The 25,281-nt window shown below is 33.4% G+C and overlaps 1 protein-coding gene across 2 annotated transcripts in view; it reads right to left on the bottom strand.

Annotated features, from left to right (window-relative positions):
• LOC106640139 (uncharacterized) overlaps positions 1-25,281 on the bottom strand; it is a 520,358-nt gene that overhangs the window by 382,509 nt on the left and 112,568 nt on the right. For both annotated transcript variants that reach the window (XM_089595683.1, XM_089595692.1), the window contains exon 3: positions 16,098-16,471. In XM_089595683.1, the coding sequence (XP_089451809.1) occupies positions 16,098-16,471 (374 nt within the window). The remainder of the gene's footprint in view (positions 1-16,097; positions 16,472-25,281) is intronic.

Raw genomic sequence — 25,281 nt, 5'->3', positions numbered from 1 at the left:
CGGCAGAAGTAAAACTTCCAACTAGTAAGTTATTGAACTCGGTGTAATAGAAAATCGTATAGTGTTATGTACACTTTTTACAAATTTTAAAATTGAATTATTGTACGTACGAAAAAAAAATTTGATAAGTAGATCACTTGTATTTATTTAATTCATGTTATATGTAGTCACGGTGTCATAATTACAGTTCAGAAAATATTTTCAAGTACAAAGTAGTATTGTATAGTTTTGTATTCATGATTTTCTATTTCATCATACACAAATAGGAAAACATTACAAATGTCGAAATTTTAAAAGATTTATACATATAAAATAATATAAAAATTCACATTTAATTATTTCATTTTGTGTTGAGTCTTCCTGTGAGAATTCCATAACAGAAACAATCGGTCTATGGTAACTAAAATATGAAATAAATAATTTTGACTCTATTTTTTTAATATATCGGGAAAAAACGGCATCTATAGTGATCCCATGTCTAGTTGTAGCTTGATTACGATTATTAACCATGTTTAATTCGAATTCGTCTCGTAGAAAATCAATTAATGGCAATGAATCGTTTGATGCAAAATTTATGTTGAAATCTCCAGCAAGAATAATAGGAATTGTATGATAATTTTTACTAAGTAATGCAGCACCTGTAACAGTATACTTTAGTAATGATTCATGGATGAACTCAATGATTTTTTGAACAGTCTGATTTATAGAAATATGTATGGAAACCATTATAATTGTCAATCCGGTCGGTAAAGTATATTCAATAGCACACAAATCTCCAATTTTAGATTGACTGTAAATCAGTGACTGTAAAAAAGAATAGAGAAAAAAACGCAAATATGTTACTTACAATATATATACACATATTTATATATATATATACAATCAGCACGTATATACTCTACACAGTAAACGCACACTCTCGTAGTCTGCTTACCTCTATACTGACTACGGCTACGGTAAACGGTTTCTATACGTTACATCAGTACTTTCTAGTGCCAGACCTCTACGCTTCTATACCTTATTACCTTCTCATACGTGCACGCACACACACATACGTTCCGGCTTTGGATATATATATATATATATTTGTTTCTATATATATTTCTATACACGCGCGCGCTTGCTCTTTCTCTCTCTCTCTCTCTCTCTCTCTCTCTCTCTGTGTCAACTGTCGACTGTTGTCGTACGTCATCGTAGCGTATCCTCTCCCCCTGCACATCTACTCAACGGTATACGGTATATATAGGTATAGTTCCCGACTGCTTCTTCTGATGCGCGTGAGCGCTACTCTCTCCCATGCCCCACTCCCCGCTCTCCACTCCCCCCTCGCCACCAAGAATCGGATGGACACTTTTGCGTTGCATCAGCCGGTTTTACTCGCCTCTAGAATTCCAATACGCGGCTATAGAAGTTTCACTTCAAAAATTCATTTTTATATGCTAAGATATTATTAATTTTATTATTTAAACAAACTTGTTTGTTAGTTAACTGTATTGTTTTATTAAATGATTAAGAAGTACGTAATTATTATTATCACTTAGATAAGGATATAAAATTGAAGAATTTAATGTCCAAAAAACCAAGAGTACCAATACGAAGTGCCTTGCGGAGTGAATTTATTTATTTCCGTATTTAACAATAAAACTCTTTGGAAAGAGTAACACTATTGCCTGTTTGTTCGTCGAAGTGAACAGTATACTTACAGTTCATAATTTAAAAAGTTCTCCCCTTTATTTATAAGATGCTTTGTGTATAAAAAAAAACTGTTGATCTATAGTGCGTGAGATTTTTGCGTAAAAAAGTAAGAATCTTGGAAAGGTCTCTATGATGAGACGAAATATTGACAAGTATATAAATAAAACCAGTGGATAGTGGGTGCTTGGGTACCCAAGTATGAAGTTATACTTCTACAAAATTATATGGCAAATAATGTAATTTTAGGTGTAAAAACACCTTCTATGAAATAATATTGTGTACGAAGGTGGTGCAATTAACGTGGAAATGAGTATAGCTGCGTTGATTGGGTGTGATATTAATCAATATTTAATGAGTTAACGATTATAAACAATATATAATAGCCCAATACAATAAATATGATATGTAGGCTGGCCAGTCCGAAACTGTACACTTTCATCAAATCTTCCAGTGATTTTAGAACAACATTTTACTGCCTACGCTGATTATATCTGTAACGTCACGCTCACATCTATCACGTACGATTACACACCTATTTCTCATCCATATTTAGTACCCAAAATATAATTGTATACAAAAAATTAAGAAAAATCATCCTATAACATAGTTTTCTACAATAGGGTAGTACTACATGCCAGTGAATGTCCCTTCAGGACGTTCATTACTTATAGGTTTTTTTGACAGATACTATTTAAACGTCAAACGTGTATTGTAATAGCATAAAAAATACCCCCGAAAATTGCAGCTCGTTTGACTGTACCATTATTTTATACATGATACATTGAAAAAATAGATATTTAACATGTAACCATACGAAAAAATTACATTAAATTGCATTCATACGACTTGTAGGAATCTCCTAATATTTTGGGTTCAAAACATTCCTTTGAGAAAAACCTATTAAATTTTCGAATAGACCAACAAATTAAATTTTGAATACATTTAAAAAGAGGGGATGAGGTGTGCGTAAAAGCATGTATATGGGTACATACATAAGAAAAATGTACATACATACATACATACATCCATCCACATAAGAAAAAGAATTGCTAGCTTTACTGTACACATTAGCGTTCCTGTTATTTCTCTGAACTTTCCCCCACAAAGTATGTGAAGAACGTCCTTAAGTGAAAAATCATTTCAATAACTAATAAAAAAATTTTCAAAGAATAAAGTACAATAAAAATTAATTATTCAAAGTACAGAACAATTTTTTGTAATTTTGGAAAATTTTGAAAAAGTGTGAAAGAATTGTGAAAAAATTATTTATTTATTGTAAAAGTAACAAATTGAATACGTAGGAATGAATATTTATTAGTAAATTAGAAGGGTGCTCTGCTTTAATGTACGAATTGCCTAGTTTTTTTTAAAAACATTGAAAAAAAAAGTTATTTTATTACGTAAATTGTTTATTTATTTAATTTACAACTGATCCAAATAAATTAATGTACATTAAATAAAAATTTCTCTGAAAGATAAGTTACAAACTGTAAGATAATATGAAGTAACGTGATTCTCTTATGTTGGGCCTGTTAATAGCAGAGTAGGTAAGGGCCATGGCCAGAAAGTAAGGGGTAGAGGTTCTAATCTCTTTGAAAACTTTTTTTTTTTTAGAATTGGTAAAAAGAAATAAAATTCATAAAATTTAAAATGTGTGGCATGGTGATGTGGTGTGGTATCATGTAGTTTAGAGAAAACCAGAAGTACGTCACAAGGGGCAGGGCGAAGGGGGAGAATCAAGGAAAATCCACTTCCATCACACTTTTTCTCAAGGTCAAAATCTGAAATCGCTGATTTACCCCCACGCATAATGCGCCTATAGAAGTATAACTTCAAAAATTTTTGCTTAAGAAAAATCAAGTGGTGTCTTGTTGTTGATGTAAGCGCTAAACAATAAAAACTTTTGTTTAGCAATAAAAATTAGCTTTTAACCAAAAAATTCGACGTGTAATATAATGGTCGCACTAAAAATTAAATACAAAGATAGAGCAATCTTTTCGTACAGTTAGTTTGTTCGTACCAATGAGGCTCTTTTACCGTCAAGCTTGAATCAGATGGCGCCAGGGCACGTCGCGGCTGTCATACTTACACACCGTCAAATTTACAGTTGTGTATTGCGTTCGTGAGCCTATCTGTGTAATGAGCAAAGCAGAAGACATAACCTTTGTAAATGATTGCTGTTGTTTGCAGACAATTTTTGTTTGCATTTACGTTTAAAGATAGTAGGAAAAATGAAGTGCAGTGTAATATCCTGCGATAAGAAAGTGAAATTTAAATTTCCTTCTGATAGTGTGATAAAAAAAAAGTGGCTCGAAGCAATTGGGAGACCAACATTTTTGTCGCTCCCAAGTCATGGCTTACCTGTCCACGAGTTCTGCTTTTCTTTCACTGAATCTTGCTCCTTTCCCTTTTAAAAGCTTTTTCAATTCTGAAACTTTTAAGCTCCCATAATATTCTTTCTTGTCTTCCTTATTCATTTCAAAATTTCAAATATTGCGCTTTACCACTACACTTTAATTTCCTATGTACATACAATACTGAAAAGTAATGTTGTGTGAGTGAGACGGCCATGACAGCCGCGACGTGCCCTGGCGCCATCTGATTCAAGCTTGACGGTAAAAGAGCCTCATAGAAATTGTTTTATAATTTTATACATAATTTTTTTCTCAATTTATTTTGTAATGTTTGAGAAAAGAAAAAAAAAAATTTATTTCTTAGCTTAAATGGAACCGGAAACATTAGCGTTTATCATTATAACTTTAAAGCCATAAATTCCGAAAATTTAGACCCACTGTGTTGAAATGTCCTTACAAATGTGTACATATAAGTATATATTTATATATTTTTTTTTATATTTTAGTGCTTTACGTCCGGCTCCTATAAAGGGCACTACACAGGGCACTTAGCACTTGGAGAAGGAAGGGAAGAGGGATGGGAGGCCTCTGATTACTGGGAGGGAGGTAGAGGGAATGAAGCAATTTTGCTGCGAGAAGGTCGCCTAAACCCTCCTCGAGGAGCATTGCGTGGTGAAAAAGCACATGTGAAAAATCACAGAGGTACTTGCCCGAAAATGTCGCACTGGCCGGGAATCAAACCACGGTCTCCCGCGTGCCAATCCACGACCTAGCCGACTGAGCCACCGCGCGCTCATATGAGTATATATATATATATATATATATGAGTAGGTTTCCACTCCTTGCGCGTTTCACACACCAACGATATATACACCGATAATATCGATTCAAACTAAAGATTGTTGTAACTTTCACAATTTCAAATAATTATAACACATAACACATTATAAAATTTGAGTAACTTTCAAATTAATTAGACCATATTTTCAATTAAAAAATTGTAATGGTGTTAAGGCAAATAATATTGACTGACGCTGTTTCAATAAAAAAAAGTGATATTACGGATTCGCCGATCCCCAAGAACAGTCAATTTTCGTTTGTATAGACATATACATGTAATTGTCATGAATTTGATATTGAATAATTCAAATATTTCAATCGTTAGGATATACGTCCTTTCATTCCCTTGTACTCTATGATTCAAAAAAAAACTCCAGAGTTCTTTAAGAAATATCGATGCATTAACATTTGCTTCTTAATAATGCTGTTTAGTAACTGATGATGAAAAAGATATAATGAACGTAAGATTTGGAAATTATTTAATAATAATTAATAATATAAGTTTAATGTATTTGTCATATAGCATTCCAATTAAGGCTTGATCATTTTTTGATTGTTTGAAATACATAAATTATCTAAATTTTAAGTATGCATAAGTTTCGTATATACATGTATGAGCGTAAACATGTATGGCTCCTGGCAATAACTATCACGGTCTTTATTTTTTGTATTCTAAAAAAAAATTTGATGAATACTGATTACCATTACATCATGTTGTAACGGTGCTCCACCGTTAGGCCACATTAGTAGGCTAGGGCAGGTAGGGAAGCAGGGAAAGTGGAAAAGAGTGTTAAAGGGCCAAAGTGGGAAAGCGGAGTGGGAAAGCAGGAAGGGAAAGTAGGGAAACGGGAGAAAGGGCCGAGAGAGCGGCAGATTAGCTTGAGCGAGCGAACGCGCGTGAGGTGTTTTTTCTGCCGTCTTCCCTTGTTTCCGTTTGTTTTGGTACGTCAAGTTGGTGTTGGAGTGATTGGATGATCTGGCGATAACGTTGGAGACCATTCGACGTTGTGGTACAGTGTTGGTGCCGTGACCCGGCTCCTGAATCCGTTGACAAGGTCGAACCAAGGCCAGGCCTGACGACCTTGACCTCCGCACGCAGCCAGTAGAGACGCCTCCTGGCCTCTGCGTAATCGCTCTAACAACGGCTAGTTTCCGCCTATTCAAGGCGCCTACGAGGAGCGACCTCCCCGCATCGCTGTAAGTACCTGCCAACAGGCAGTCTATTGTAAAGGGCAGCGGCCCTAGATTAGCCCGCGTAGGTCTGCCCGGTTTGCGTTTTCGCGCCGTGAGCACGTCGAGCAACCGCGCTCGACGTGTGAGGAGACACACCTACACCCGCGAGTACTGTTTGTATTTAAATATTTTTATTCTTAAATATATTTTATTACCCCACATTCCTCGCGAGTGATTATTCTGTGCGTACCCAATTCCCTTGTATCGTGCTAAAGCCGTCGCGAGAGGCGACGACGCCCAAGGTCGCCGTGATACTTGTCACCTGCAGTGTCTCAGAGAGCGAGACCCACGTATAAAGTTTTATTAGAGGTGTCGCTGGGGGTAGCCGGGCAACACAGGCCTGGTCGAGGTTGCCAGTTCTGCCTCGCTACTCCACATCGGCTGCACCCCGTAACAATGTCAAAAATTGATTTGTATTTATTTAGTAGATTTTTTAGTAAAAGCAGTAGCAGTAGCAGAAGTATTGGTAGCAGTAGTAGCAGTAGCAATAGTTTTTTTTGTGGTGGGAGAGGAATAACCTTGATGCACACCGCAGGGACAGTGGTAGTGTGAGACTCAGTGAAATTTTTTCATTAGACCACTAACACCCACTAAACCTCTCCCCTCCTTTCCTGACACATAGCTTTTGTTCCACCTCGGAACCACGTTAGAATTACTTCAGGGTGGACCAAGAGAGGTCATCGTATCACATAGCATTAGCAAGCAAGCTCATCACCAGTTCCTAGAGGTGCCCATCCTCTCTCCTAAAAAAAACTCGGGGTCCCTGAAGGCGCCTGTGTCCAGCCCTCTTTTGTAGGTTGCATTCTTTGCAAGCACCATTAAGTGCTTGATGTTTTTCCTAGCTGATAAGTAAGTGTACTTCATATTCTACTAGTTTAGCAGCCGCTTCATTAAGGGCTACCAACGCCATTCTTTGTCCTCTACCGTTCGCCTTAAAGAGTTGAACCTTTAGATCTTGATTTTGTTTTCCAATGTTCTTCTCAACGGATTCCTTAATTTTCCTCTCTTCGACGATACTACCCAAATCTCGGATCTCAAGCATCACTTTTTGTGCAGTAGTTACCACCATTCTTTAGCCAGCTACTGACTCTTCCATATGTTAAGTGGATCTTGCGACATCCTTTAGATTGTGTAAAAGAAGGTCACGAGTAATGAGAAAAAAATTAAAATTAATAATATAGATAGTCAACTATTTAAGCCATGTCTCCGTAAAATTTTAAGTCTATTAGGAGCTTATTAACGGAGAAAAAAAACGTTACGTTGCGTGATTTTAGCTGCTTAACTGTAGTGTAAATAAAGAGAGGTAATTGTACTCGCAATGAACTCGTGATAGCTCTTTTCGTTATGTTGTAATTTTTTTTAACAGAAGCCATACATTCTTGAAAATATTCCGCATCGATCAATATTAGGATCATTAACATTTTGGGATTTTTGAGCAAAATATTTGAACGTTAAGATAAAAAATCAAGTCATAATTAACTTCGAGTAAATAAGTGCTTAATAAACACGGTAACGCCAGACTTTTAAGTCTAAAGGAAGGGGCGAAGTACATGGAATAGAGCGCTCACTGATACATACACGCGCCAAATTTAAATTTTGATGCTTAGTAAATACATTTTTTGTTTTCATACATTTGTTTTGGTTAATTACTTGATAAATATTTTTTTTCTTTTATTTAATATGTTATAAGCAGGTAAATTGCATCAGTATAAAATAAAATAAAGTTTAATATATTTTATTAAATCTCTATATTTTACGTACTTACTACATTTATTAGATTAACAATACTATAAAAAAAAATAAACTATATTATTTATAGTTTTGGAATCTTGGGCCACGGTTTACCATAGACTGATTTTGATAAAAGTGCAGTAATACCTGATTCGCCTTCCGCAATAAATACCTAAATACTCTCACCATGCGTAGTAGGAGCCTCTATCGATTGATCACAAATACTTTTGGAAATCACTTAGTGGAATGAACTTGCTTTGTTTGGCTACGCCTATTTAATAAACTACGAAAAATCGGAAGCATGTCACTAAAACCAATTACAAGTTTCTGGAAAGTAAGTATCATGCTTGTCTCAGTCATTGCTCTAATGAGACGAGGCTTATCAAAACTGCAATTATGAGCGACAAGTAAATAAGGCTTACCAACAAAATCAAGAAAATTCTGGAATTCGCGCATCACACAATTTAGTGGTAATGTTTCGACTCTTTTGCCACGATAAAATGATTCACAATTGCTCGTAAGATCGTGATTCTCACTAGCTTTAGAATTCATCAGCACTGTAGGAATTGCATGTTCATCAAAATATGAATTGTCACAGCCTGCAGCGATTTGCATAATTTCAGCAGTACTTCCAAACCCTGTTGTTTCGAGATCAAAGAAAATAATTTTTGGAGGTCCATGAGTAATTCAAATTTCATTATTGTTATTCTTTTGCTCCTGCAATAACTCAATCGTATCGTAATAACAATCGTATAGTTAGACCTTCCAATCATTCTTTTTTTTTTTCTTAAATTTGTTCGATATTTTTTCAAAAGATTTCATCGAGCTTTGAAAGCAACAAATGCAACTTTTTGTCTACAATTGCGCACAAGCCTTTCTCGTCCATTAGTATATGTATCTATATGAGTACCAGGTGTCAAATTCAATTCAAGTAATACTTTATTTATGCACCGATTCCCAAGATTTTTACTTGCAATTGCAAGGGCAACACGATGATGAAGTGAACCTATCAAACAATAGAATCGCAATTTTTGAGTTTTGCTGAAAATCATGGCATTTAAGCTTTTGTTAAGCTGACTCGAGCTTGCAATAACAAATTTGTCAACGTTTCCGGCTAATGTTGAAGAATTGTCACAAATCTTCATACAATGCCGAATTTTCAGACCTCCAGGTATCATTAAATGCTGGTATTTTTCTTTGTCTCTTTCAAAACTGCACTAGTTTCTACAGTGCTCATAGTTGTTAAAAAAATGATTGACTGTTTGTTTCATCGTTTCTTTCATAGTATTTTTATCATTTTTACTCTAAGCAATGACGTATGTCAAACATCTGTGCAAATCAATAATAGCATTCTCCTTTAGTTCAGGATGTTTTTTAGTTATATTTCATAATACCTTTTCAACATTTTTCGAAGAGTGATTGGCATCAGATGATTTAATAATTTGATGATAGGATTTTTGACGTACCGCAGAGATAGTTGAACTGTCATCGTCCCTAACGAGAACTCAGATTTCAATCTGGGTTTCCTTAAGAATTGTGCTATGAGCAACTAAATCTACAGCAAGAATTGGCTCCATTCTTTATGCACTTCCAACATAATTTTTTCTACATTTATGATCACTGCAGGGATACCCCTTATCACATTGCTTACACTTTCGATTCTTCGTGTCAAAATCGCCGCTGTCAGCTCCATAGCCCCTGAGGCTGTCATAATCTTTTCCTGTTCCTCGAGTAGGCCATCCCATATCGAATGATGCCATAACACAAACAATCCAACGCGACGAGATAAGATTTTTTTTTTTAGTTTATCAGTTATGTCAGGAATAAAGAAATTTTGAGGGAAGTCACAGGTACCAGACTCAGGGGCAGACAATATCATCTTTACCTGATCTTCGGTCAAGTTAGGCAACAGAAGACTTTCCGGTGTTCCTTCTGATCTGCTAACGAAAAACGAGGAAATAAGAGTCAGGAAAGGATAAGAATGAAAAAAGTCGTAAAGATCAATGGTATGTATGTTGTGACGTTCTTATTGATTTAAACAATTTTAACGCACGAATAAGTCCAAAATAACAAATTTTTATTTATTACTGTATTCATTTAATTTAATGGGTCACGAGTCAGTGTCTGGGGCGAAGCTTACGTACCATACATCATTTCTCTTTGATACTTAGATTTAACTTTAATTAAACACTAATCGTCAGTAAGTTTATATTTAATGATACCATCCCTTAATTACAGAAATATATTTGAGTAGGACAACGGATGCGATTGGGCCTTTGTTGCTTAACGTACTTGGACGTAAGCTAAAAGGTAATCCAGACGTGATTTAGGGGCCCGACCTTCATGAATGTTATGATGCCTTACTTTCATATGTTTCTTGATGTATAGTTTACAACCAATACATATGATTTTAATCCACCTTCTAATAATACACCGCACTGTAATTGAGATATTTTTTTATTTGGAGATATTATGGGAAAACAAATAAATCATATCCAACGAAAAGTTATAAGAAAAATAACGGATCATCCGTTCAATAAAAAAAAAACTGTACATAATGACAGCGTACCAGCTGTGAAAACTAAATAAAAAAATACAAAATACTTATAATCATCATTCATTTGATACATTTTCAATTTAATTAATTTACTAATTTATAACCCTAATGTGGTTGAAATTGTTAAATTTCAAAAGTATAAATGTACGCGTGCATGAAATACAAATCGTAGCACTTCAATGGCATTCACAGGCACCGTTAAATCTTAAGGATAAGGTAAACGTACCAATTGACGGAACATGTCCCAATTCACGAAACATGAAACTATATATGCTATTATACAACTAATATTACCAAAAAATTATTTTTAAGCAATTAATAGTTAATTTTAATATTTTTAAACTAAAAAGGCTCGATTATTACATTCAATTCAAAGTAAAATAAGTTTCTTTGTATAATGGTTTCATAATAGTGGCATAATCAAACATAACCTAACTTATTTAGTTGTACGCATTATGAAACGAACTTTTAAAATGAAATTCAATTCCATTACAACTAATTGGCATGAAATGCAATTGTATTAAAAGAAAATCATGTCATTTGAGCAACGTTCTCCAAGTATCTCAAAATTAGTACCCACAAATTACTTTATGAACGAAGTACCATAATCGGGACATGAAAGCATGTTCGCTTTTTTTAAGACAATACAGAAAAAAAATGAGAAAATTTGTTTCATAATTGGTACTTTTACCTTACCAAACAGTATAATTCCAAAAGACAATGCCTTAGACCATGCCAAGTGGAGCGATCCTAGATAGGGACTAATTAATCGCGCAACTTAATGTACTTGAAGACCTCAATTTTTGAGCGGCTTGGCGAGTAGTTGCATCCATCTGATCGATTCGCAAGAAGGAGGGAAGCAGCTAACTACCCAACATCTAAAGCTGTTGAAAGTAAATTGTAATGACGTCATCTTTAGTGACGTTGCCACTGCTAGCTCATTCACTGCTTGGCGCCTAATTTAAATGTTTGACAAAAAAAATAATTAAAATTATTTCATGGAGAAATAATGTTATGTTACTTTGACTTCGATTATGGTACTCTATCTAACTTAATGTACTTAATTATTATTGTTTAAAATTTTGATTTTCTATGATTTAAATTAATTTAAAAAAAAAAAATATATACTATTTTTTCTGTAGTGATGACCGATGGTTATAATGTTGAATCAACGAATTCAGGGCTTAGAAGTAATTCCCATATAAGTTGCATTTGTTGATTTTTATTTTATTTTACTTTGTTGTGAAGGGAGCTGAAATGCCTGGATGCTCACCACAAAAGAGTACTAGTATAGGAATCAGTGGGTTTTTTAAATAATATCACTAATACCTACTAAAGTCCCCCCCCTTTATGCCACATGGCTTTAGTTCCACCCCGGAACCGCGTTAGCATTACTTTAGGAATATTATCGTATCTTACAGCACTAGCGAGCAAGCTTGTCACCAGCTGCTAGAGGTGGCCATCCTTTCTCCTAAAAAGAACTCGGGGGCCCTAAGGACTAGCACCTGTGTCCAGCGCTCCTTTGTAGGCTGCAGTCTTTGCAAGCGCCACTAAATGCTTGATGCTTTCCCTGGCTGATCAGTAACTATAGCGCAGCGTGGGTCCACATTAGCTCACACTCCTTTAAAAAGTTCAGCCTCTTTACTTTCACACCACTTGGACAGTTCCCACTGCCGACTTCGTGTCCCCTGTCTTGCAAAGGAGCACCAAACTGTACTACTACAGTCTTTTTTGCTGTGGTTGCAAATTTCGCATCTAAAGCACAGATTTTATCGGAGTTCTTCTTTGCAGTATGGAATACATATCCATACCCTAGACATTTGACACACCTTGTTACAACTAGGGTTCTCTTAACACTGCAGAAGACGAATCCAATCTTGACCCAGCCTGTATGTTCGACTTTCTTGGCAACTGACTCTTTCACGTGTTGAGTGAATCTTGCGACATCTTTAACTCTCTTGGCTTTTAAGAGTTAATCTCTTGTCTTGGTTAGAACAACACTCTTGTCATCTTGAGAAAAGAGACCTTTTCTCTTTTTGCCATGGTTAGTTCTATTTTTTTTTTTTTTTTTTTTTTTAAGTTACAGCTCTTTGCCATTTTGCTTTCTGAGAGACTCCTGATTTTTTGTCCGTGCTATTTTCTAAAGGGCAGTGTTCAAAGTTTTTTTTTTCTGCATATGTCAATGAAAATTATCTCTCCTATGTTCTGTGATTTTCAGGAATTTGAAGCGCCCTTTCACCATTTAGTGTAAATATATAGCTTTCTTCTTTAGACAGGACATCTTTTCTAATCACCTTAGCTGATCTCAGGTGTTTGAATGCAGCCTCGATACCATTTTTGATGGCGTTGGCAGTGTTTCCATACTTCTTGTTGATCGCCTCGATCATCTTTTCAAGCTCATTTGTTGTAAATTGAACTTGCTCAATCTTTTGATTTCGTTTCGCTCTTAGCTCTGTAACATCGTTGTCTATAGAGGCGAGCTTCTCTTGCTGTCTGGTAACTGAAGATGGTAACGTTACTGTCCTCACTGACATTATTGCTAATACTCGAGACTAGTTAGTTATTCCTTATCTAAAAAAACGACATTCAAAAGTTCCTGTTGGTCATGAGATAAATCTTTGTGGCTCCTCCTCTTCCCAAAATCCATGGGGACAGACAGTCTCCCCGTTATTGAAAAAAATGGAAAATATTTATATCACTTATATTATAAAATAAGCCAGACATAATTTATAGGGTGGCTGTGGCGGGCTCAAGAAATTTAGTGGGGAGGTGGTGAGAAGGGTACTGGGGGGTTGGTGGTAAACTTTGGTGGGGCTACAGACTTTTATAAATGTATGAAAAAAAAAACTTTTTCCTTTCTCATATCGTGGGAAGGCTTTGTAAACTAACGGTGGAAGGTGGTGGAGGAGTGTGTTGCCTGCGTTCCCATTATCTTTGTAATGTATATACACTTCTCCTAATACACATTTATACATCTGATTGCGCACTATTCTGCGAAATAGTATTGTATCAGACTCCCTACCGCGCGAATAGCTAAAGAAAGTTACTGTCCAGATTTTCCGTGATGTAGAAAGGCTCGACGTTCAACGCCTTTCATACGTAGCCGCACTTTAACATTTATAATATATATTCTGTAAATTAGTAGTTGCAGCTTTGTTATTTAATTTAAAATTCGTATCCTTTCGTTACTGCTGCTTCGTGTACTCTCAGATGCACTAAGAGCAATTATTCACTGACCATATCCAACTAGCACAAAGACTAATTATCCACTGTCCTGAGCAGTTAAAGCTCAACCACACCATCTTCGCAAAACAGTCTACTAAAGTCAATACCAATCACCCCAAGGAACTAAATACGCAATCCAATTTGTAATAGTCAGAGTTGGGAGGGGTGCTTAAAGAAAATATAAAAAAAAGACAGTAGCAATGTACTTTGTACTTTTTTTGGATATACATGTATGCTGTAGCTTCTCTTATTTGCTCTAAACTAATTAAAAAGTAGCACCTTTTGCAGAACGAAATGGTCTAAAGTTTTTGAATATGTAAGAACATACTGATATATATCATGCAAATGTCTTAATTTTGATTTAAATGATGGTATAATGAATAAGAGACATTGTTATTAGAACTGACTTCACTCCAATTATTTATACAATGAACTTTGAACTTCAAAAACTTGTAAAAGGTGAAAAAATTCATTTTCCATGTTCAGGAATCAAAGATGTTAACAGATTAAGTGATTGCAGATTAATATGGTATATTGTTATAAGGATTACTACAGTATCAGCAAACGTCCTTAAAAAGTAAATTCTAAGGTAATAATCGTAATTTTTCTATGTATGGGCGATACATTGGTTTTAAAAAAATGTCAGTTTCATATTTTCATAGCTAAACATCACACATGCATTGTGCTCATGTATAACATCTAATAAAAATAAATATAAGTATGAATTGATGCTCATCTAAAACCTCCAGTTCGAAATAACAACATTCATTATTGAGTGTTTTCAGTGTGCTATGGTATAAAACGAAATCCAGACATTTGCAAAATACGCGTATCCCATATAGCCGGGTTTTTAGTGAAGTGACGTCAGGTCATGTAAGCTTTATATATATATACGTATGTATATATCACCACTATTTATTTACATGCAAGAAGTCTAAACTTTCTGCTGCAGAGGACATAACTTCTGTATTGGCTCAAAGCGAATATACAAAGTCTTGATGAATAATTTTAAATAATGAATGCAATTGCATTGAGCTAAAAAAACGCATTCTTTGCGCACTTTTCTCATTTATTTTTAATTTTTTTGTTACAATAAAAATCGAATCAAGCACGTACGAGTGGGTGATATCACGTAGTTTATCAATTCTGATGTCCTACAACGTTTTGTTTTTCAAGTTTTTTGTTAATTTAAATTTATTAAAACTTATCAATTATGGTATGACAATTTTTATTATTATTACAAAAAACTTATAAAATTTTTTCTCACATTTTACAAATCATGATTTCCAAAGTAAAAGATAACTAGATAAAAAGTCTTACTTACCTAATACCATGTTTCTCAGCGTCAGTAAACTAAATAATTAAAAAGGAGGCTTCACCTTAACCTTATGGGTTTTTTATCACATAATTACCTAATAAATTTGTTTTTGATATCTAAGATACAATTTTGAATTAACACATTTTTGAAAGCAAAGCACGTTTTACATTAGCTATTCATTAGTTCCGACAAATTTTTTGTTCATACTTTTTATTACTACGATAAGAACTTATTTTTCATTAAAATAGGAAAACTAATACAAAGCAGCCAAGATTGAGCATCAGGCGTAGGTAAGTTTACGAATCAAAAAGGAAGATGGTGTGCAAAATACAATCATTATTACCTGTGCGTTCTTATGTTATTTGAATTTCTAAAAATATCAAATCCAGTATAACGATTTGTAATACATGCACGAAGTATGAGTTGTCATGTTGTTTGAATAGAAAAACTTTATTCTGACCAAATGTAGGGCAGCAGTAAAACGATTCACGTATTTGATAATAATAATAACCAATAATGAGCAATTTACTTCTCAAGCCAAATTCGAGATTGTAAAATTTTCTAATCATAATGGTTTTCTTAACAACATTTAAAAAATATACAAAGTTAAAGAAATTTTTTAAACTGACCAAATAGATGAAACTTCAGTATTCAACAAGTAACACGCATAACCTTAACTCGGTAAATGATAGAAATATTCCATTTTACCTATCAGTATCGATAAGGTAGTAAGATAAAAAAATGTGTTGACCATTATTACCTAGATTTATAGATAGCGCATACAAAACAAGCCTTACACTCAATAGTATTAGGTACTCAATAGTATTAGGTATATGTTCTCAAAGCTAACACTAAAAATGTAGCGATTGGCCATAATCATGATTATACGCTATTATTGTGTTCAATATTATCATAACTATTCTCGTCAACATTTTGATTAGAAATGATCTCGTAGTTGACTCAACGCATGTGGTTAGCATGTTAGCCATGGGAACAACACAGCTTAAAATGTCGTGGGTTGGATTTCTGGGCAGAGCACATGTACCAAGGAAACAAGTAAAAAAAATTAAGATTAGAAAGATATACAGTAAGATAGATCGAATAAAACGTAATGATGGATTTAAAAAAAAGTAACCCAACTGACCTTCTCCAGGTTTGCGGTCTAGACCACTAGCCGAGATGGCACGCTTTTTGCTGCCAGCGTCGAGTTCACGCTCAGAAGAACGTCTCGTAAGGGGTTGAAGTCCCGAGGAGCTGGAGGTAAACAAAGACATCATTACATTGCTGGTCGAGGTAGCCCGCCGTGTACCCCAGAAACTAGCACCAGTACCCCCGGTGTCTCCAGGTTCGAGCATACGAGGCGTCGAGCTTCCGAATGCGAACACAATATGTGAACGCTCGTTTTTCCGCTTAGCCTCGATGCGTGCCTCACGTGCTTGGTTTTTGCGTATTATTGCTTCACGTCGTTCTTGATCTGCTTCATAAATTTGGCGCTTACGCTCTTCTACCTGACATCGCCTAAAAAATTTAAAAAGTACAAAAATTAACAGATTGGGCTTATCATTATTTTTATCATCGTCATTAACATCACTACCATTATAAATGCGACCTCTGTATCATGTAAAGAAGTCGAGATACTATAAAAAAAATTTTTTTTTTTAAATTAAAATTTTTTTTGTTTAAATAATTTTTTTCTTACTTACTAAGAAAAAGACTAGGAAATCCGAATACTACAAGTCCAACTAAAAAACAGGCATAAATAGTACCCCTTTGGACCACTGAAAGAACTAGTTTCGTGTTGACAAAGAAAGTTTGAAACTATGTTCATATCATAGCCGATAGAATGCACTGAAAGTTGTACCTCACAATTTGGAAAGTAGCGTTGCAACGCGTCGGTAGATAGCTCAGAAATGATTGAAGATATTCTAACCGCGATAAAAACTGTTAAAGGTTTCAATTAATATAATTGTAGCTAGTAGCATATAAGGGAGCCCCTACGTAATTAAAAGCCAAAAAAAAGTGTGCTTATCATTTTTAAAAATTGACATAAAAAACTTTTTCTACATTGCTTCATGAAGCAGTAGTGGGACACTTTTATTTTAGCATGAACCTACACTAGGATATGATAGTACCAATAATGGAACAAATCACAATTGTAGATGAATAATTAAAATATTAAATAATGAAACTATCTAAAGAAGTAGTTGATTCACACAAATTTATTTAAATGTACTGAAAGCATGCAAAATTACAAAGTAAAGATAACAACATTTGAACTTTTTTCTTTTTTTATTTTTCTTTTTTAAACTAAAGCCTAAACTAAACTTCCATATTAAATAGCTATTTTTGAAATTTTATAATTTTGCATTTACTTCATTTTTTGTCTACTACATGACTTCTATTGTCTTTACTATCCTTTAAATTTATGGATTTGAAAAATTTTTGTATTTCTGATTTAATATTCCTGATTTTCCGTTGTTATTTATTTTCTTTTCTGAAAAACGTTTTTATATTTTTTGTTCTTTTTCTTGTAATAATTTTTTACTATATTTTTTTTATTGACAAGAGTTTGCTTATCTTTAATTTTTTTACGCTTTTCAATTTAAATAAGATGATAATTACATCCCATAAGAAATTTCAGTAAATAATCGAATTAACAATAAGTATGTAAAATGAGAGTGGCGTTGGGTCAGTGGTAAGCGTGCTTGTTACTGATACAACGCGGTTCTAGGGGTGGTGGGTTCGATTCCCGGTGAATGCAGATTTTTTCAAAAACTGTTTTAATCGGGAAAAGTTCCCTTGTAACCCCGGTTGTTTCAGGGCGGATTTTTTCGTGGAATTTTCACTCAGAGTAATTCCAGGATTTTTCTCTTGCCCCAAAGGTTTCCGGGCTTGGGTGAATGCGAAACAGTGTTAGGGCTATAGGTAGGGATTAGCGGACCCGATGTCAGGCGTCGGGCAGGGATCGCCGGCCTTACCAGCGAAAAATGGTCCCTGAAACACGGGGCTTCTCCAGGGATGCTAATTAGCCTGGATTCGATACTTCGGTAGAGAGCGCCGGCTTAACCAGCGAGGAGTGGAAGTCCTGGAATAATGAAGTCTTCTCCGGGGAAAGGCTACACAGTGGCGAGTGGACCCAATGCACCATTGGTGCAGAGAGTGCCATCTTAACTAGCAAGTTGTGTCCCACCGGAGAAACACATACTGTGCCCATGGATTAAGGTAGGATATGAGGAAAAAGGTTTGAAAATGGATGTGGCAATACACCACCACACATAGGTGGTGAGTGGGTGGCTCCCACGACTAGGCCACTAGGCTGTCGTGATAACCCGGCAGAAAATAAAATAAGTAAAAAATAAGTATGTAAAACATTTCTAGCCATATTTACTCGTACATAATAATATTGTCACAGCAATTTTTAGGTTACGTTTTCACTACTGTTGTTTATTAAATACTCAGATACTACACGGCTACAATTTCACTATAACTCAACGTCAAACACGATTTTATACCAAAAAAAAAATCATTTGATAATCAACATAATAACTTTTCAATGATCGTGGCAAAACAAATCATGCCAAAAAATATACCACCAAAAGAAAGATTCTATAAAATGTGCAGCAACAAAAATTATGCTATTGAAATGTGCAGCGAAAAAAACTGCATCATCAAAATGTGCGGCGCTAAAATTTCATCCTTAAAATACGCGGCAAAAAAAAATTTTCGTATTATCAGGTAAAAATAATGACAACATCAAAATGTGCCGTAAAAAAATTATTCTTCAATCCTTGAGGTGAAAAGATTAGATCGTCAAAATCTGCTAGAAGAATAATCAATAAAAATGTGCACAATAATTGATTTTACTCATGCGATGTCATAAAAAATTTTACATAGATAACACAAGCCCACAAAAAGTGTTTGGTTTGAGGGTGGAGACCAACATACCCTTATGTATTTTAAGTAGCTGAATCCGAATCTAACATAAAAAAAATTGAGATTCCGCAGGAAAATTAAAAGATAACCTGAAAAAACTGAAAAACGTCGTTTTTTACTACTAAGAGATCTACAAAAGAAAAAAATTGATTTCAATTACTCTGGAAGTATCCTAGTTCAATATATATTGACAAGCAAAATCTAAATATGTTATTTAAAAGGCGATTTGACCAATAAATTTCATATATAACCTCTAAAAACTGCCAGAACCATTCTTTTGTAGTGAAACAGCATCTGGAAAGTAAACTAATGATTCCTTTACATTGACAGAACCCTTGATGAATATAATTTGACGTGCAAATTCTGAAAATGGCATTAGAAAAGAAGATTCGACTTGCAAACTCTACATATAACCTGAAAAAACTCCCAGAAAAAGCATTTTTTAGTGCTCATAGCTTTAGAAAAGAGAAAAATGACTTTTTATGGAGTGTACCCTTTGTAATTGTATGTTGACCCACAACCTCTGATACTACGATTGAAAAAGAATATTTCACCGGCTTATTTCACACATAACCTCAAGCAACTGCCAGATACTATGTTGTTTAATGGTAATAGCTTTGGAAAAAAAAAAAAAAAAAAAAAAAAAAAAAAAAAAAAAAAAAATGGTTATCTCTTCGAGAATAGTCTGGTCAAGTGAATTTTGACCCTCGAAATCCAAATATGACATTAAAAAGGAGATTTTTGTAAAGGAATGATCTGTGTAAAGGATTTTCATGTCGTTTTTTATTGGGTCGCGCATCTCTTTTTAACATCTAGCAATTATCCGCCATCATACTAATGCTCCAATTTCCTTGCCACTCAAGTTTAAATACTTTTATATCTTGATGAGATCTTTCACCTTGCTCTTCACTAAAATCTTCAAGATTTTTCGGAAATTTATTAATGTGGGAATCGAAGAAGTGAAGTTTCAAATTCATTAAACAACCTAAGTTTCTTAAGTTTGCAACCATATTCTAAACGATGTTCTTATAGTTTTTATCTTCAGTATTCCATAAATATTTTGTTGCAACATCTTTGAAGCTCAACCAGACAGCCTTCTTAGACTCATTAATACTTTTTACAAACTCTTTGTCTCTGAAAATTTTCCGAATTTGAGATTCATCAAAGATTCCTTCCTTTAATTTAACCAAAATTACAATCTTCAAGATTTCCTTAGAAGTTACTGGACATTATCCTGGATGCTACACTAAATTTGAAAGCACAATGTAGCGTAACAACTACCAAGTGTTCTGACACACTTTTACGGTTATAAAAGTATGGTGCGACTCTGTCGTTTGACTGTAAGTTTACACTAATAAGATCCTTAGAGGAATAGAGTAAGGGTCCAAGTCTGCGCACCCATGTTAACCAATATATATCCAATATGTATAGATATACAAAAAATATAGTGTATAGAGTTGTCACGTGTTGGTTTGGACCCTTTCTAATCCCTAGTACTTCCATATTTCGGCTACTGTCCTGGCTTCTCTATCACTAATGAGCTTACAACAAAGCTGAGTAGGAATATGAACGCTGCAATCCACTTCGTAACTGGCCCACATAAACGCGACGACATTACTCCTGATTAACATAATCTCACCCACTAAAGATCAAGCACCCAACTCTTTCTTTTCTTACGTCTATTTTAGATCTGAAGAGCCTGTATACCTGGCGTTAAGTTTTAGTTAAAACCTCACTATAAATCTGGCACTAAACGCTCACTGGACTATAATATTCTACTACCGATTGGCAACCTTGAATACCTGCGCAACTTTTACTACTATGGCATCAGAAAGTTGTGGAATTATTTGCCCTTAAATATACGAAAAATTTATTCAACGGCCGTGCTTTAAACAGGCAATGTATGTGCACTACAAGTCTAAAATGCACAACTGTAAATAACTGGTAATCTAGTAGTAAGTATCCTATTTGTTAAGTATTGTTACATTTACATCTCATGATACATTTTTATTGTTATCAAGTTTTCAACCACACTAGGGTACGTATTCTTTAGCCTTTCTATAGCTGTATGCTCAATAATGTAATATCTCCGTAAACTACCAAGGCTACACAGGAACACCAAGCTTTTGCTCCGTAATTTTTGAGTATCACGAATAGATTTAAACTCTTTCTCTCATACTGATCTGTTTTGGCTCCAGATAAGTCATCATCATTGAGTAAAGCAAAAAAAAATGCATATATTTTTCCCTATATTATATAGTTCTTCTGACACGACTGTCCGCACCCCTCACCGAATTATTCCCCCCCCCCCAGCTCTACCACCACCGCTTCACCGCAAAAGAAGGGAAAATTCTTACGTTTTCTCCCTTATTTTTATATATATCATTTGTTATTGAGCCCCCAGCACATCCTCCACCACCGCACGCAACCTGTGTCATGACAAATCCTGCTGCCCCTTACATTAATTACTATTAAACATCTCCTTAAATAAGGTTCCTCATTCAAACTAAACTGTTAACATTTTCTTTAAGCTTTTAGTTCCTCTTTATTATATTTTGTCCAGGAATCTACATACTACTAAGAGTCAGAATAATAGTGTTATTTTTGAAAATGTATAATTTATCATGTTTTTCATTGTACAAAGTAGGAAAAAAGATTGGCTGTATTTCATTTCTGATAAGATATGTTAAACTCAAGAGATTACTATTGTACGCAATGAATACTTGTAATAACACTTGAAGGATTGTCTTTACTCGTCTACCTCCTCCATCTTATACTTAGTATTTTAAAATTTTTACTTTAATGACTTGAATATATATTATGTTTACTTTTAATTCTAAAATAAGTCTTATGTAATTAAAAATAAACATAACTTCCATGCTAGCCTTGACGCAAACAGATTAACTTAATACTCATGAATTCCAAATAGTTGAATACACTATTTTTATATTGTTTTATAAGTCTTTTAAAAAAATGTATTAATAATACAATATTTTAGTTAATGTTTTTTATAGATAAATTTGTTACATGGCTTAGGTATTGAACGTGCACCAACAATTGATATTTTTTATTTACATTTTAATTAGAACTGTTATTCTACACAACATTTTCCATTTCATAATTATTGTCACCTTCACTTTATGTTCATATACAATTATTAGTTTTGCATTGTAATGGCGCTACATAGAATTATAATAAACTTTCACAATGTTGGTTTCTATTAATAATTATTAATAGAAAACAAAGTCGTCAAAATTTGTTCTTGTGTTTTATTAAGATAGAAAATCCGTGAACCGAGTTATTCAAGCAAGTGAATTGTGTCATTTAACATATTATGACAGTCTTCTGGGCCGTGGCTGTATGCTTTTGTAACGGTAAAAATGTTAGTCAATGAACTAGTTTTTGTTTTGTACTGACCTACCATAGTTTGAAAAAACTAGAATAAAGTACAAATTTTGAAGATTTGTACAGTATTTTTCATAAAAATAGTTTAATTTGTTACGTATATCTTTGAAAACTATTATTGCCGTATCTTATGACAAGCCCATGTTAAAAACATATTTTTAACTTAAATATCTTGAGAACATACCAATACGTTACTTTAAAAAAAATTTCTATAACATAAAAAAATTTTATGTATGACATATTTTGAATTTAAAAAAATTTGATTCGCCAGTGGCGACGGATTTTCTACCTTAATTGCCATAGCAAATACAAAAACTAAAAAACAAAACATTTTCTTTGCAGTGTAGAAGGTGAGGATGATAAATAACCTCTATTTAAAGTTATTATTAGTACGAAAACTTTTTTTCAACAGATTTTATTCAATTATTGTTTCTGCTCTAATATTGTACTAGAATAATGTTGTGACTTGCAAATGTGTACAATTGCACAATTCGTCACGTATACTAAAATTCTAATTAACATAACTGTTGCTCCAATGTCTGAATAAAGTTCGTAGGGTAGGGGACCTTTACAAATACTATAAGAAACTTTGGTCAAAAATTTATATCAATATGACTGTTACTAATGTCATCTTTGTAAATTTCACGATCTGTACCATAGTAAATTGATATATTCTTGTTTAGTTGAATCAAAACTTTATTATTTAAGAAAAAAGTACATGTGTAACGAGAAGTCGGTATGAGATTATTAATGACAATAAGCGTTATTAGTTTTCCAACGACTAAGAATTTTAAATACTATAACAAAATTTATATCTATTGAATAGATAGTTTCAAGATATAGATATTTTTTTGTAAAAATGACGATTTTATCTTTTCAGCTATCACCAGACATCTGATATTATTTTTTTATGAGGCAGCATTTGGTGAAGATTTCCTCCTACCACAATTCGTCTCTAAAACGTGTATTTATATTACACTGATCACGCAAAGTCTTGTTTAGTATTTTTAAGACTTTTATTCGAATCCTGGATGCCTCATCCTTAACTTTTAAATCAACTTTGAGTTATACTTTTTTCGGGATTTCATCTCAAAAACTACACTTTCTAAATTGTTAAAGTCCAAAAATAAACAAAAGGTTAAATGACTTGTCATTCCATCTAAAAGCAATATCGATAAGATACCAGTCGAAGCCATGGATAACTGATATTACATAATAACTTTTTATAATTATTTATGACCGTCAGAAGATATTTTATTTATTCTGCTTTCGCTGTGTGTATACGTACATATGTATACATATATATACATATATATACATACATGTATATAATACTCTTACAATACTCTAACGAAATTTATGTACATTAAAAATTTAGGTAATATATGCATTTTCAACAACTATAAAATTATCACGAACAAATTGGACACACACGCGCGCGCACGCGCACACACACACACACATTGTTTTGACGATAGGACTATGTTAATAGGCTAGAATATAAATGTGACATACAGATTCTTATAAAGTTTACTTTTTCTTCTTCTTATTATTGCATGAAAATTGAATTATTGAAGTTAGTGAAAGATTGAAAAAATTAATAGTTTTAAATGAATTAATTAGTATTAATGGCAAACATCAAAATAATACAAATAATTTAAAATTATGGTTAAATATTACGTAAAAAAGTGGATATCATAAAAAAAATTGTCGGTTAACAATATTATTTTCATATTAAATACATTTCAAAATCTCACATTTATTATAACTTTTCTATGACCAGTTTTTAAAGAGCATTACTACTACAAGTCTTTTACAAATGAATGATAGGTATACGGGAAAAATACACTAACTAATCTTCACTATTGAACATAAAATGATCACTGAGATACAATACACCGAACAGATAGAAGTGAACTTAAACCTGACTGTATTACATGAACCCTTAAGAAACACTATGCCTTCCATGATGCTATTGAATCAATGTAAAAACTAAAATTTATTTCATGATTATCAAGATATAAAAAGAATGAAATTTACAGAACATAATGATAAGAAAAATACGAACCCACAAATTTGAAGAAAAAAAATTTATTTTTTTGTTTTACTACGTAATATTGTTGAAGCTATTATCCTTATAATTGTAAAAGCCATTGTTATCAACAAGATAAAATTTCAAAATACGCTGAACCCATCAAAAGGAGTGCAAACTATAAGATGAGCACGAAATTAATTCATTTTTGTTGTCAACAACAAGTTGATTTAATGACATATCAAATACATGTTATTACACACAGAAGACATCAATGTCTACAAATTTCAGAAATAAGGCCAAATTTTGACAACACCATCAATTTACGAAAGAAAATCAACAGTAACAAAAAATGAACCCAATAATAAAACCCTAGCGTTTAACAAGCTACATTTTACACTCTAAATCAAAAGACTAAATTTGGGTGGTAGAAAGACGAAATTTTCAGGGCCCAAAGAATAAAATGTGATGTCTATACTTTTTAAAAGAATAAAATTCTGTTTTTCTACTTTACAAAAAAGGAATGATGCATCTTCTTCTTTTAAAAAGATTGAATTTGTAAATTTAGTCTTTTAGAAAGAATAAATCCACAACTTTAGATATAATAAATACTAAATTGAAGGCTTTCTTCTTATTAAGAAGGCAAATTACTTCATTTCGTCTTTCAAAAAGTAGAAATTTTAATTTCCCTTTTGTAAACGACTAAGCTTTTTGATTTACACTTTTAAAAAAACCAAATTTTAGGAATTTAGTCTTTCTTAAATATTAAATTATAAGTACAAACTTTGGAAACATAAATTTTAACTTTTTGACTTTAATCTACGTATATATGCGTATAGAGATGTCAAAAGTCATAATGAAAAATAAAAAAATGTAAAAAACGCATTTTCCAATCATTTTGGAACTTTTTACTCACATACTGTAGGGTTTAGGTATATACATCCCAAAAAAGTTTTTG

This window comes from Copidosoma floridanum, unplaced genomic scaffold (genome assembly GCF_036245765.1).
Source record: "Copidosoma floridanum isolate Cflo_tuat_1 unplaced genomic scaffold, Cflo_Japanese_pri ptg000004l, whole genome shotgun sequence".
Taxonomy (NCBI): Eukaryota; Metazoa; Arthropoda; class Insecta; order Hymenoptera; family Encyrtidae; genus Copidosoma; species Copidosoma floridanum.
Note: the sequence above shows the minus strand (reverse complement) of the source record. Positions and strands in the feature narration are given on the sequence as shown.